This window comes from Coregonus lavaretus (assembly GCF_964263955.1).
Source record: "Coregonus lavaretus genome assembly, chromosome: 8".
In the NCBI taxonomy this organism is placed as follows: Eukaryota; Metazoa; Chordata; class Actinopteri; order Salmoniformes; family Salmonidae; genus Coregonus; species Coregonus lavaretus.
Genome location: NC_139995.1, coordinates 4913167 through 4929511, shown reverse-complemented (window position 1 = coordinate 4929511; position 16345 = coordinate 4913167). Strand labels below are relative to the sequence as shown.

Sequence of the window (16345 nt, the reverse complement as noted above, 5' to 3'; positions counted from 1 at the left end):
ATGACGAGACCGCCTACAAGGAGGAGGTGAGGGCTCTGGGAGTGTGTTGCCAGGAAAATAACCTCTCACTCAACGTCAACAAAACAAAGGAGATGATCGTGGACTTCAGGAAACAGCAGAGGGTGCACCACCCTATCCTCATCGACGGGACCGCAGTGGAGAAGGTGGAAAGCTTCAAGTTCCTTGGCATACACATCACTGACAAACTGAAATGGTCCACCCACGCAGACAGTGTGGTGAAGAAGGCGCAACAGAGCCTCTTCAACCTCAGGAGGCTGAAGAAATTCGGCTTGGCACCTAAAACCCTCACAAACTTTTACAGATGCACAATTGAGAGCATCCTGTCGGGCTGTATCACCACCTGGTACGGCAACTGCACCGCCCGCAACCGCAGGGCTCTCCAGAGGGTGGTGCGGTCTGCCGAACGCATTATCGGGGGCAAACTACCCACCCTCCAAGACACATACATCACCCGATGTCACAGGAAGGCCAAAAAGATCATCAAAAACATCAACCACCCGAGCCACTGCCTGTTCACCCCGCTATCATCCAGAAGGCGAGGTCAGTACAGGTGCATCAAAGCTGGGACCGAGAGAATGAAAAACAGCTTCTATCTCAAGGCCATCAGACTGGTAAATAGCCATCACTAGCACATTAGAGGCTGCTGCTGCCTATTGAGTCCCCTGTAGCTCAGTTGGTAGACGCCAGGGTTGTGGGTTCGTTTCCCACGGGGGGCCAGTATGAAAATGTATGCACTCACTAACTGTAAGTCGCTCTGGATAAGAGCGTCTGCTAAATGACTAAAATGTAAAATGTATTGAAATCACTGGCCACTTTAAGAAATGGAACACTAGTCACTTTAATAATGTTTACAGTAACTTTAATCATGTTTACATATCTTGCACTACTCATCTCATATGTATATACTGCATTCTATTCTATAATATTCTACTGTATCTTAGTCCATGCCGCTCGGTCATTGCTTGTCCATATATGTATTTCATTAAATTCCATTCCTTACTAGTTTTGTGTATATGTTGTGAAATTGTTAGATATTACTTGTTAGATATTACTGCACTGTCGGAGCTAGAAGCACAAGCATTTCGCTACACCCGCTATAACATCTGCTAAACATGTGTATGTGACAAATACAATTTGATTTGATTGGATTGGATTTCAATCCTAAACCTCACCACCAGCCTAAACTAGTAGACATTTGTCCTAGACAGTCCGGCCAAGTATCAGACAGGAGCCCGGGGCTGCCAGCCAGCCAGCCACTGTGGATAATAATTAAATTACAGAAAGAGACACCACCTGTAAATGGGTATAAAAATAGCAAGGGCCCCCGTGTGATCTCAGTGACTTTTACACTGGGCGGCGAGAGAAGGTTAGTGTGACTGTGAGTGTACGCTGTAGAGGAGGGAGGGGTGGTAGGGAGGGGGGTTGGAGTGACAGGGGGGTTTGTATTTATAGAGAGGGAGAACCTCTGCTTAACGAGTGTGAGAACTCGTGCCAGATGGGCAGTGAAGGATCCTTTGGTTTTAATGTGCAGAGACAGGGGTGGGCACTGTCGCTTTAAAAAGGGGTACCGTATTGAATATAGGTGCCCCTGTGTCCTCATTGGTTCAGCCGCCACTCTTTCCTCGGGGGTGTTTTTTTTGTGTCCTACAGACCTAGAATCCTTTAAACCAAGAGCCCAAGCTAAACCGAATTTAACAGGGCCAAAGGACTCGGAGCTCATCTGGGTTTGCAGACTAGCTTCTAAGCTAATCCGGCAGATAGTGAACTGAAAGGACTCGACTGAGCCGAAGCACTGCCAACAGACAGACACAAATAACTTCTCCCGTCGATAGTTAAATTCTCCAGGGGCCTCATTTATAAAAAATTAAAACTAGGCTTGACGTGATAATATCATTTCCTCCAAGCAAACTTTAGACCATGCGTACACACATCTTCTAGTGGTTGAAGTATTGTCTTGAAAGCAGGCAAGTAGGCCTAAGTATTTTGTGCAAATGGGGGATATGATGACATGCCGTCAGTGAGAAGACCAAACATTTTATTTGTTGATTTTTGGAATATAAAATAATTAGACATAGGAATCTATGTCCTAGTTATTTTATTTTCATAACTATTGCAGAATAAATTCCTCACCTTTTCTGGCCATGATGAGTTCATATTCCTAAAGTAGCCATACAACAAATTACCATGTGCCTCTGTCATTTAAAATCGGGCCTACAGTGGTTCCTCAATTAAAAGCATTCTAACTACCCCTTGTGATAGTGTGGTAGATGGTGGCAGATTGTGGTAAATTGCATCATTCTGTCATTGCACCACACTATCACAAGGGGTAGTTAGAATGCTGATCTATCGGTAGTCTGATCTGCGGGACAAATTGACTATCTTTTCGTAAATTAATGGAGGAGTGAATGTTTCAGTCCAAGAGTCTCTCTTCTCTGGCACTAGAGTCCTGCATCAGGCACACAACAAAATTTGCTGGTGGGTTTTCCTGGAGTTGAGAGAGAACTTGGGTAAATACAATGGTGCAATTACACTTGACATGTGGACTGATGATTTTCAAAAAATAGGCACGGTGGGCTTTCGGTTTCTCTCCCTCTAAAAACAGACAGAAATAATTCTAAATAACAAACTGGCTTTATTTACCACAGTGTGAAAGAGTGAAAGCCCCTCTATATAAAGTGAGTTTCTGAAACACGGAGTCCTTCTTTGCTGATGTGAAGAAGAATGTCACGGTTTCGGCCGAGGCTGCTCCTCCTCCTTGTTCGGGCAGGCTTCGGCGGTCGTCGTCCCCGGAGTACTAGCTGCCACCGTTCGATGTTTCATGTTTGTTTGGTTTTGTCTGTTTGTACACCTGTCCCTTGTTAGTGTTTGATTTGGTTGCCTATTTAGTTTTCGTGTGTGGGGGCAGGTGTTATGTGGTATTGTTTATTTGTCAAGCTGTTGCTCTTTGGTATTACTCTCAGGATTGTTGTTTTTCCGAGAGTCCGCACTGTGTGCGCTATCGTCATTTTTACGCACTGTGTGTGTTGTGCGTACTTTGTATTTTGCCTCCCGGTTGGGTTGGCTGTTCGCCTGTTTGGTGCTGTTATTTTTGTTACGAAAGTCTGTTGACGAACGCCCGTGTTTCCTGCGCTTGATTCCTCACCGCATCTACACTCAGCTACTGACAAAGAAACTGAATGAAAGAGAGTCCAGCGAGGGGAAAAAGGTTACCCATATTTTCAAGACCTGAGCTCCTTCATTTATTTATGAAATGTACTAATTTATTTAGGCAATTTAATTTATTTGTTTAGGCTTGGCCGCATGAAGCTGCGTGACACTCATTCGTGGCTTTGGATCAAAATAAATAAGTACCAACATTCTTTCTGATAGTCTTTCAATAAAGAAATGTTTTGACCAAGTTAATCTGCTCATGTTGTGTGTGTTAAATGATTTGTGACATTGTGGTAACAATGAAGAATGTAAACGAAATTAATCAAATAAATTATATTCATAATGAATAATCAGATGCGTGTTGCAAGCTTGTCATTTTTCCTAATTTAAATGTTTTTTTGTACAATTTTATTTAATATTTTTAGACAATACAAAACATACATATACAAACGACAACTACATCACACCTGCCCAGACCGACCTGCTCACCCCCCATCTCCAGCGCCTGCATCACTCTCCGCCACATGGCCTCAAACTGCACCATTTTGTTTCTCTCCGTCGCCCACATGCACTTTCAACATTTGGATAACAAAGCATTTAAAGGCTGATATTGGTTGATTTTCAGTTTTTAAGTATACGTTTTTTCAAGATGATTGACGAGGAATGTATTGTCCAACCCATCTCACCGCACCATTATATGCAATGTCTTGAAATATACAGACAGATGGATTAAAAGTTCATTTCCATTGTAATACTTCTGAGAGCCACATTTACATTTTTTTTATTTAATTTTTGTCATTTAGCAGACGCTCTTATCCAGAGCGACTTACAGTTAGTGAGTGCATACATTATTTAATTTTTTTCATACTGGCCCCCCGTGGGAATCGAACCCACAACCCTGGCGTTGCAAACGCCATGCTCTACCAACTGAGCTACATCCCTGCCGGCCATTCCCTCCCCTACCCTGGACGACACTGGGCCAATTGTACGCCGCCCCATGGGTGCCTGCGCCACTCGGGAGGCATTTCTAACTCCACCCATAATGTTTGGACTTTAGAACGTTCCCAGAAGGCATGGATTATTATAACCTAATGAAAAATGAACCTGTTCATCTAATTTAATTTACTGCAGGCCTAAGACCTATGGGTTTAACCTTCTGAATGAATGATTATATTGAAGATAGAACCTGCCTCTTAATGAGTTCCAAGAACCGAGCCGTTACCCAACAAAATAATATCAAATGATTTCGCCTGATTGTTTTTATGACAACAGACAGTAGGCTATTATTCCTCTTTCCTGCAGTAATTAATTTGTTTGCATGTCTCTTCAACATTTGGCTAAAAAGAAACCATGCCATGAATTATTTTCACAATGCAATGCGGCACATTGACAACTCAAATCACTTTAAAGAGCCTTCTAATATTAGACAACAAATAGATATACTAAAACAATAACTTAAAAAACAGTCCATTCATCACTGGATTTCTTCAAATTGCTGTGCAGGAAAAGGATGTCATCCACTGTGCCTGGTCGCAGGCTCGCAGCTGGCTTCTCTCTGAAACCACACATCCATCTGAAGGTGACGCTTTATCCTTTGGAACCACACAATTACCAGGTGGACAGTGAACCCTCTTGAAGCGATAGAGGAAATCAACAAGATCCACAAGTATTCTTTCACAATAGCTGGCCTTATGTTATATGCAGTTTTGAGCTGCACTGTCCCACTCCGTGGTGGATAACATCCACTCTTCGTTTATGTAATGGGCTGTAAGGCACAAGTATCCTATTTTTCGAAAATCGTCAGTCCACATGTGAAGTGTAATTGCGCCATTGTATTTACCCAAGTTCTCTCTCAACTCCGGGACCACCCGCCAGCTGATTTTTTTTTGCCTGATGCAGGACTCTAGTGCAATAGGAGAGAGACTGACTGAAACATTCACACCTCCATTAATCTACAAAAGGATAGTCTAATAGCTCGGCTAGGTGTGAAAAATCCCCCAATTTGTGCCACAGTTTAGACTACCAATAGATGCTGTGGTCAGTCTGAGTTGAGTCCTATTGTAAAGTGTAGCCTAATGGCCAAAAAAGGGCAAAGTTGATGCTGAAGTTTTACATTTCTAACTCAATAACACAGACCAGATTTACCCTAACGAAAAATGCATCAACCCCTACAAATATTATAATTTATTATAATCCACATAATAATTCAAACGAAATTAGCTGTAGCGAGAGGAGACCATGCATGCTAAAGACAATCAGAAAGAATGTTTCTTTAACCTTGCATTATAATATAACTTATTTCGAACGAAAGCCAGGAATGAGTGAGTCACTATGCTGTTCCTGCTTCTGTTGCCTATTTGAGTGTTTGTTTAATATCCTACTGATTCTGTGATCACCAAGCCTCATACCGCAAAATGTTCGATAAAGCAATTTCACAAATGTGGCTGCTTTTAAACTTTGCTATGCTGTATTAAAGGCTTTACAATTTATTGCCATTAGAACAGACTCTCTGGTATTACTTATACTTTATTTAGTATTGTTTACACTATTCCAAACTGGCAGATCAATTATATTATAATCTAACAGCACCTGTTTGTCATGTAACAGTATCTCTTGCGCTTTTGACAATGATTTTACATGAGGCCTAATTCACATGATATGCCTGAAATAGTTATATCCACTAGGCTAATAAATAATCAAATTTTTATTTTCAATTATTTAATTTACCTATATTATGTTATTTCAAGTTATCCATTTGGAGCACATGCAAAAGTGATTTGGAGTTGTTGAACGGGAGTGGCAAAATGTATTACAATTGAATTTGAATGAACTGATTGAGGATGAAGAAGAAGAGAGTGATTGAATTTAGAACAATAGTGTAAGAATTGCTCTTCCACTGTCCCGTGCGCACACTCAATTTTTTTTGTTTCTACTTTGTCAGGAGAAGCTGCAACTGGACCGTAGCTTATTACTTACTAAAACTGTTACACTGTAAGGTTTTTATTCTAAGAGAAACTAAAATGGTCTGTTATATTCCATTGTATTCTTAAAATATATGTGTTGACTGAATATACACAAGTGATTTCTGCTAAATTAACAAGTTGATGGCGATGAAGCCTCAGCTATTAAGCACAGATAAACAAATTAAATAAAAGGTTTCACATATTTTCAAGACCTGAGCTATTTAATGTAGGTGTTTTATTTATTACATTTACTTGTGGAATGTTACCGAATAGATAACAACAATAAAAATAATAATCTGGTGGCCTTGGTAGAGAGTCAGGTGGAGAATGGAGTAAAAGTGCACTGTACTGTAAATACGCTGTGGGCCAGGTGTAAATGGTTTAGCAGCCTTTCCAATAAATTGGAATACAAAAGAAGCCATCCACCCTTAATGGGCTATCAGTAGGACAATAGACTCTTGCCGAGTTTAGGGACTTTAAATGTATTAATGTGTTTGCGAAGCATGTCACTTCACCCATCTCGTTGCATAGCCTAGCACTGTTTTCTAACCACATCTGGATGGATCCATAACAAATTACTATGGGAATAAATATCACTGAATGACAGAAATATAGGAATAAAGTAGTCTAATGCAATTGAAGGCAACAAATTGTTGCTTACTGAAACACCCAAAGTCATCCAACAGTTATAATAGGATTTGAGGCAATAGCCTAGCCGCGTGTGTACAACAATTCCAGCACCGCTTCGTGCTGCTTTGAGACAAGCATGGGGACTGGTCTTGATAAATCAATCAGATTTCTATTTTCACTGAATCTCTGTTTGGGTATTGGTTAGCCTACAATTAGGGTTGTTATTTATTTTGCTCTTCACTCGCAGTCGCTTAGTAACCTAGGCCTACTCCTGACCGGTCACGCTGTACAGAGCCATATTTTCCAAATGGAAATCGTGAGGCCTACATAGGCTACTGTAAAATGTATTTTTGTTTTTCTTGGAATAGAAACACCATAATATTAATCAATTTAATTAAGCTACATTTCTAACAGTATAAACAGCACAACCAATACAATAATAATTTGCAAACAAATTATAATCAATCCCATATAGTCTGTTCTAACAAAAAAAGGTTTTAAAGTCTCTAGTACAGCCAATATTAAAAACAGTCAAATGCATTCGTGAATGATTCAGGTATGCTCGTTATGTTCGCCTGCTCCCTTAATCCTGAGTTTGGGAACCACTGTACTACTAACCACTCTCTCTGCTTGCTTCCTCTCTATGCGTCTCCTTTGCCTCCTGCATTGCAGCCTGCCGCACCACTGTCTGTATCAATACTTTCTGTAAAGGAAACTTATTTTGTTGGGAACTTATAGTAGTCTATCTTTTGACAGAGTGGTGAATGAATGCGCTGCTAACAAGGCAAATCCGGAGGGAGCAAGCGAACATAACGAGCATACCTGAATCATGATTCCACTCATTCGCAGAGAGGCAGGCACGATTAGAACTCAGATCAAGAATGTTCTTTCTAAAGCGTTGATCAACGCTGGGAACGCAACAACTTGGTAAACGATAATTAACCAAATCAAAAGGAGTAAATGCAATTTTACAAATAAAAAGGTGTGTTTTATCCTCCACTACATCCCTAAGTGCCAGACTGTGTCTAGTTCGCCTCCCACTGTCTGCACACTCCATTTCTGCTCTAGTCGTCAAACAGGGGCAACCCAGTCGCATAAATTTGACACATCGACTTCTCTCCCATATTATTTCAGAGGATCGGCCATGTTAATCTTGCTTCCCTCACTGGGGTCGGGGGATATAGAGAGAGGAGCAACATTCTGTTAATATTATGGATCTCTTCCAAACGGGTTGGCGAGCTTCTCTGTAGTGTTTGTGTGTGTGCAGGCAGGCTAAATAAAGCCAGAATTACAGAGCAGAGTGGCCTGTAAAACAGCTGTGTGCAGCAAGCAGAGGGCCTAGATTCCTTGGCTGGGGTGAGTTTGCAAAAGCCTGTGATGTGGTTTACATATTGCTATATAAATATAGTAATCCAAAAAAGAAGATGGTAAAATGGAGGCCCTCTTATAGCAGAACAATAATGTGCCGTCTCCGTTGGGCTCCGGGCAGATTGAGATCTTTCTTTCTCTTTTGTCCTCCCTTTCTCACTCTCGCTCTTCTTCCGTTTGGTTGTTTTGAAGAGAGAGAACTATTTCATAGAGAAAGGAGGGCTGTTATGGTGTAGAATGGAGAGAGAGAGAGAAAGGCAGCTGGTGAAGCACACAGATCAGTGCTTCTCAGTGTTGTGGTTACAGTGTTGATGGAACAGTTCTGGATCCTGCAGCCACAAAAAAGGCACAAAATGTTCCGAGTGGCAAGGAAAGAGAGGAACACAAAACGGAGGAGGGTGAGTGAGTGACTGAGTGAAAGAAGAAAGTGTTTTTGTTTGGGATCTTTTGCGGAGCAGAGAAACACCTGTGTTCGCGGTTGATACAGTGCTGTACCAAAACATTTTTGTCATAAAAATTCCCAGATGGGAAGTTGAGCTTGAAAGGTGTGTGTGTGTGTTTTTAAGAACCAGACACAATGACCTTACATGATGTGGTCAAACAGCCCCCCACCCTGTTCCAGCGCACGCACACACACACACACACACACAGTAAGGTGTGAGAAGATACGGCCTGTCTGATATCCTGAGGGCTCGACAGATAGACAACCCCTGACAAGCGTCTAGGCCTGCTGCAACTGCCCTCAGCGGAGCTCAATCCTCACACACGCACACACGCACACACACACACACACACACACACACACACACACACACGCACACACAATTAACCAAGGTCTCTGACCCAATTCCATCCAAGTCTGTCCATAATAACGCGCTGCTCTGCCTTTTTAACAACACTATCAACAAGGCAGGTCCTACAGGCCCTAGTTTTATCGCACCTGGACTACTGTTCAGTCGTGTGGTCAGATGCCACAAAGAGGGACCTCGGAAAATTACAATTGGCTCAGAACAGGGCAGCATGGCTGGCCCTTAAATGTACACGGAGAGCTAACATTAATAATACGCATGTAAATCTCTCAAGGCTCAAAGTGGAGGAGAGATTTACTTCATCACTACTTGTTTTTGTAAGAAGTGTTGACATGCTGAATGCACCGATGCTGAATGCACCGAATGCACCCATGTGTCCCCCACAACACATGCCACCAGAGGTCTCTTCACAATCCCCAAGTCAAGAACAGACTATGGGAGACGCACAGTACTACGTAGAACCATGGCTACATGGAACTCTATTCCACATCAGGTAACTGATGCAAGCAGTAGAATCAGATTTTAAAAAATACATTTAAAAAATACACCTTATGGAACAGCGGGGACTGTGAAGAGACACATACACAGGCACAGACACATGCCTAAACATACAATAAGACACACACTCTACACACACATACACATGGATTTTGGATTGTAGATATGTGGTAGTAGAGTAGTGGCCTGAGGGAACACACTTAATGTGTTATGAAATGTAATGCCATGTAATATTTTAAATTGTATATAACTGCCTTAATGTTGCTGGACCCCAGGAAGACTGCCTTGGCAGCCTTAATAAATACAAATACATCCCAATTGCACAAATTGCATTAGCCATGGCTTCATGCAACCACTTACGGGCCATTTAAAGCTCCTTAAACAAGATGGAACAGATATGAATCTAGGCATGTGCCCACTAACTCAACACCTCCACGATACACTGGCCATGCGAGCTGCCAGGCAGATCTTGAGTGAAGAGCTCTAGCACAAAGCTTCACACCGCAGATATTGACTGTTGGGAGAGTTGATAAAGGGAGCACGATTCTGGCATGATTCTCAAAATACAGTAGGTGTTTTACAATACATCATAGTGACAGAGGTGATACGTGTGAGCTAAAAGGGTTTGACTGTATTGGCTTGATGTGCACTTACTGTTGAACATGTGCGCACACACACTTGTTCACACTCACATACTAGCGTGTATACTGTATACATGATGTGTGTGCGTGCATTCTCACAAACACACAATCAAAACAAACAAACAAACACGTAAAATGACATGAACACACAAATATTATACACACACTAATACCCTCTCTCTCTTTCTCTCTGTCCCTCTTTTCCCAGAACTGAATAACCCAAATAAATGCTAACTCCCCCCAAAAAGTCTCCAGAGTCTGGCACTCTTACCAGCGTCAGACAACAAAGGACATGCATGTTAATGCCTATCCCCTAGGGAAATAACGATTATCAATACAGAAAGCTGAGATCCTCCTCTCTTTAATATGGACAACTAGTTGCTTCCAAAGTTGTGTTTTTTCCCGCAATTACATTTTGAAATGTTATAAAATCACGAGGGGCACATGAGGGGGGAGAAAGCATGTGATCGGCTCGCTCATTACAGCCGCTGGCCCCAGCGAAACAGGCAGGCACAGCGGCAGGCCAGACACCTTTATTACAGGAATCATGAGGATAATGCACTTTACTGTTTAATACATTTATGGTTTTATCCCCCCTAAAAAAAAAACAAAAAAATCATACAGATCGGAGCTCGAAGTGCTTGCTCACGAGGGCTTTAAATACGCCTTTATCCCCCACAGGCAAGTCCCCACAAGTGCCCGATGGGACCCAAAGATAGAGCCGTAAGTGGAGAGCTGAAGGAGAAGCCGGATAGGCTTGATAAGTAGGGCGAGGGAGTAGGTAAGTGAGTAAGGGATGCGGTCAGGACTCCCTTTGTGAAGTTTTTTCCCCCCTGTGTTGCTGCCAGGTTTTGCCAGGTCTTATGACTTCACCTCATTTCCAATGCAAATGATCGCCGGTTGGCTAGCTTGTGTGTCAGAGCAGATGAGCGAGGACTTCAAAGGGCAGAGGCCTGTGTTTTTTCTATGACTGGGCAGTGAGTGGTATTGATGAGGTCATAGTTTTGGCTGCAGCCTAGCTTGGTAACCCACGGATATGTTGGTAGGTGGCTGGGGAGGGTGTGCACACAGGGTTATGGAGAGAGACTATAATAATCTTATGCTGCAATTACTGTACATACAGGATGTGGGGAGGGAGGGAGCCAATTCTATGATACGAGCAAATAGTAAACTTCACAAAGTTACATTCCTTCAACCTGAGTCAGTGATCTAGACTCCTTGAATATGTTATATGATATGGAAATGAGGGTTTGATTAAAAATGGTTTCCCATGAGCAGTCAGACACTCTAAAACAAGATGGTGCAACACCCTTACTTTCCCCCTGTCCTACATGTTCAGATAGTACCTCATCATTTCGACTCTCTGTTTCAGAGCGTTTTCGTACATTTCATGCCCACTGAACATGACCCTGATGTTCATTAGGGTAAATGATCATTAAAACCTGTTTTAGGCCTCTGTAACCATATGTTACTTTGGACTGGCTTCTTAAGGGAAAAATATGATCTTCCATTTTAAAAAGAACAACAAGTGTACGAGAAGTCATAATAACTAATGGTAGCCTAATGTAACCATTAACTTGTGATTGGCCACTTCAAAATATTTCAATCCAAACGCTTTATTGTCGTTTCCTTTTAGGAGGGAAGGAGGGAGGGGATTACTGGAAAAAACCTGTATCCTGTCTGGAGAAATATTCCCCATGTTTCCTTTTAATTAGGAGCAGATTTGATTTTCTTGTCACTGCCTGGGCCAGTTCTATGCCGTCCAGACGGGTACACATCATAATCCTTTGATTCTCCAAAAGTAAATAGGAAGTGCTATTCCAATAAACACAAGTTAGCCGCACTGAAAAGAAAGCGCCTGATAGTTCTGTACTTTGCTGTTCTCAGCAGACAGTCACCTGAAGTTCAGACCTACGAGAGCTAATCAGAAAAACCCTCTTCTTACCCAGTGCTTAATTTATAAATCGGGAGGTGCCGGAACAAAAAGTGAGCGCCAGAGGGGGCTGACCTGGGGAGCTCTGAGGTACCAGAACACATAAAAAAAAAAGTTTTATTATAAAGCATTGCATGCATATCATCGCACTGCATTTGCATAGTGTTATAGAGCAGTAGAGTAGAGGCACCTGCATAAGTTGCACACATGGGGAAACATTTTAGTAGCCTAGGGTCCAGGAAAAATGTGGCCTTTTATAAACGCATTTCATGCAATTCTACGTCATTTTACATGACTGGCTACTTTGCCAGAATATTTTTTTCTACCGCACAAATTATCTAAATGACAGGCTACTTTGACACTGACAAACTGAGAAACTGATATCAATGAAAACGACCTTGTCTTGAATCCATCAATTGCCTAGGCCTATATTTGGAAGTTGATCAAATATTTTGGTAGCCTACAGCAGACAGATTAGTCTTCTCTTTTCAGCAGGAGCCATTTGCTTTCCAACCTGTGTTGTCGAACGCAGAAGAGCATTCCTTGGTCTGTGGTTGGGTACGTTCCCCACCTTCTGTTTTCCTGCCTGTCTCCAAAGTGAGGCTGCAGGAGAATTATGTTGCATGCCTGACTCCCAGCCTGGCTCACAGGTGTGTATGTGTGTGTATTCTCCTTTCACAATAAAAGCCCTTGCCCTTTAAAAAAAGTACAGAATCCAAACTGCAGATGGAATTAGAGAGGGCACAATAGTAGGCCTATTTTCTTTTTTAATTATTTAGCTACAAACAATTAGGCCTATCTTCACTGCACTGGAGCTGTTATTTCTTCAAACGTTTGGCCGAGAATATGGGCAGAACCCACAGCATATCATATTTGGTATCTAAAGTTTACACTTGATTGAGAAATTAATTTCCCATTGAAAAACCTTGGGAGCATTTAAGGTGGATTTAATGTCTGTAAGCCTCATTAGCTTTGGCGAGACTGACTGCTCTGTTGGTTTCACACCTCCAAGGTATACACCAAACTGCTGTTAGTTAGTTAGTTGGTTGTTGAGTAGTGTTTACCGTGGCTTATACCCCTGATAGTATTGACATGCCTATTAAAGGCAAACTCATATTTCAATTTTTGGGTAGCGAGAGAGAAACAGATTAAAAGAAAACTGAACCTCTGCCCTTCGTGTTTGTATAGGATTTTTAAGCCTTGAGACAGTTGAGACATGGATTACGTATGTGTGCCATTCAGAGGGTGAATGGGCAAGACAAAATATTTAAGTGCCTTTGAACAGGGTATGGTTGTATATGCCAGGCGCACCAATCTGTGTCAAGAACTGCAACGCTGCTGGGTTTTTCACGCTCCACAGTTTCCTGTGTGTATCAAGAATGGTCCACCAACCAAAGGACATCCAGCCAACTTGACACAACTGTGGGAAGCATTGGAGTCAATATGGGCCAGCATCCCTGTGGAATGCTTTCGACACCTTGTAGTGTCCATGCTCCGACAAATTGAGGCTGTTCTGAGGGCAAAAGGGGGGGGGGGGGGGGGGGGGGCTATACTCAGTGTATAGGCTAAAGCTTTACTGAATAAATTAGGGGGGAAAGAGAAGATTGTGTACTGAATAAGTGCATTGCATAGGCCAAATGTGGTGACAAATACCATTCTGAGATTGAGAGGAAAAGTGTGGGTTGCAGAATAGCTTTCATTTCTGTCCTCGCATGTAGAACTGTAAATTCGACCGGCTTTCCAAATGTGTGCTCTTTAGAACGCCAGACAGCACCAAATCGAAGCTTGAGTTGAGCTCCCCGCCAACACCACCCACACAGTCAGATAATAAGCGATGAAATAGATTTTAACATATTATGTTAAATGCGCAGAGAGAGAGAGAGAAAGACAGAGAGCATTCCCAAATAGCCTGAGTTTTTGGTTAACAGATTTTCTGTTTATCTGATTTTGGAGCTCGCTTGGGCATCCACCACATCTCGTTGTTTCGGCACTGTCTAGACGAAACGAAGTGGCTTCACAGTGTATTTGTTTCTGATAATATAAACCCTTTTTTAGACATGCGCCTTACACTTAATCTTCAGTTGAGAATTACCCTACCACAGAAAAACAAAGCACTTCAGACAGGATACAAGATGGCACCTTCATCATGGGGAAGCCAAGAGCAGATCACATTCTAAATTCCATAATCGCTGCACAAGCACGAAAAATACTGACATTTTGCCTCTTTCCCGGCAGAAAATGTGTCTGGAAAAGAGGAAACTGTAAGCAGAAGGAAACAGGAGCTCACAGTCCATTACTTAAAGATATTCAAAATGTCCAGATCTTTCTCTAAGATATATAGACTGATTGTCTCCTTTGGGAAACTCTAGACAAACCAGGGAGCATCTCTCTTCATTATCCCCTCCATCACTAGATAAAACATCACACAGTTCTTGCAGGCAGAGCTTAGCATAACTGTCCTTAGAGGAAATTCCTCTTTCCTCCTAAATGACTTTTTGGGACTAGAGAATCTGTCAGAACAATATTCACCAATGATGATACATTAGTTCCACTTGCCCCTGCCAAAATATGAGTCAATCAATAGAACATACATCATACATAGACATACATATCTTCAGTTCAACTATGTCGCATATCTATTAAATCTGAATGACATGTCGATGGATTTAGATGGGACAATAATTGTATTAGTATTGTTGTTAATGTTTTATAAACGCCCCTCGACTCTAATTACACTATTTCATAAAAACATATTTATATTTGTTACCCTATTTATTGGGTTTTATTAATTAATTATTAATCCCTGTCTGAATAATCAACCTACTGATTTAAATATCCAAAATACTACTGTTTGCTCTCACTCCACCATTGAAGATTTTTGGTCACTGTATGAACAAGATTTTACTTGCAAATAGAGCTCACTTCAATAACCTGAATTTGCTTTCATTGCCCATAGACATACACAATTCATTTACAAGGTTTGTACTATAAAATATCTTCACTGAGCCACCTTTTATGGAAGTATAATTGACCTTATTTAGGGTCAATTAGTGGATATCAGAGATAGCCAGACGTCTGACTTGCACAAGAATAAACTTTGTTGTGACGACCAGATAAGTTTAATTTCATCATGTCAAACCATGGCAGACACAGTTTAGACGTTCAGTTGACGAAAATCACAATGTTAACGGAAAAAGTTGCTTGCTGGGAGTTAACTAATGATATGGCTGACAAACGTTGCACACAAAAAACAGAGCAGTCAGCCAGAAATTGTGCTGAATTGGAAGAAGAAAGAGCTGGGATATCTAATAGCTTGCCTACCTGCCACGCAATGGAAGCCTGCGCGAGCTAACAGACCCAATCAAGCTTGGTCAGTCCAAGTGGGAAAGAAAAGTGCAGAAAAGTAGCAGTAGTTCGCTTGAACATTACAAAAAGTACTTACTGATCTCCATGCTTTGGAATGAAGTCGAGCGTTTGCAGTTACATGTACAGGATACATTGGTCTGTATGGCCGCTGTACCGTTTATTAGACCCATGAAGTTGAACATTTACATCTGGAAATCTACGCGAAAAACGGCTCGAAGATCTCTCCAGTTCACTTCTCTTGCTCGCGGCGTGGCAGAAATCACAAAAAAAACATACGATATTTTCTTTCTCGGTAAAATTTTCTGCGGGTGGAAGTCTGTGGTCTAGGGTCTCAGTTGCCTTCGTCCTCCCCCTCCCCCTCCCCCTACCCGGACCGCAGCCTGCCGTCCGTACTCCAGTATCCCTGATGATTGTGAACAGACAGCTTGTGCTGTATCCGTCTGTCTGCTGGGCTTCTGAGCTCACCACCTCATTCAAGTCCAAGTCGGCTGAGCTCCTTTTGGGGGGTCCGTGCTATCCGGTATCCTTGGGACGTCCCTACCCCCCATTGAAGTTGACATTTAAAATGGTTAAGACAAAGGTTAAGGTTAGGGTTAGGTAAGGCTTATGGATATGGTTAAGGTTAAGGTTGGGGTCAGGTACGGGTAGGGGTTAGGGTTAGGATTTAGGGTATGGACGTCCCGAGGATCCCTCATAGTATTGGCCCTCTTGGGGCGGGGCTTGGATGCAGACAGGATTACGTCAACGCCAGACTTGAACTGGCAACAGTGACAGGATGTCTGGCCAATCGGATCGCAAAGTCTGAAGTCGACGCAATTTATCGTAGCCACTGAAGGATTTCGATTAAGTGCACCGGGCTATGGCCTGTGACGTAACTGGCAAAAGTGGTGAGGGAGGAGCAACCTTCTCAAATCGAACAGTAATCTGCCCGCTCAGTCATGTTGTCAATAAGGCAGCATGATGCAT

At 42.1% G+C, this 16345-nt stretch overlaps 1 protein-coding gene across 1 annotated transcript in view; it reads right to left on the bottom strand.

Annotated features, from left to right (window-relative positions):
* LOC311133921 (protein TMEPAI-like) overlaps window positions 1-15825 on the bottom strand; it is a 64228-nt gene extending 48403 nt beyond the window's left edge. Inside the window, exon 1 of the mRNA XM_084167539.1 lies at window positions 15456-15825. Within this exon, the coding sequence (XP_084023665.1) occupies window positions 15456-15561 (106 nt within the window). The 5' untranslated portion in view covers window positions 15562-15825. The remainder of the gene's footprint in view (window positions 1-15455) is intronic.
* Window positions 15826-16345: the final 520 nt, after the last annotated feature.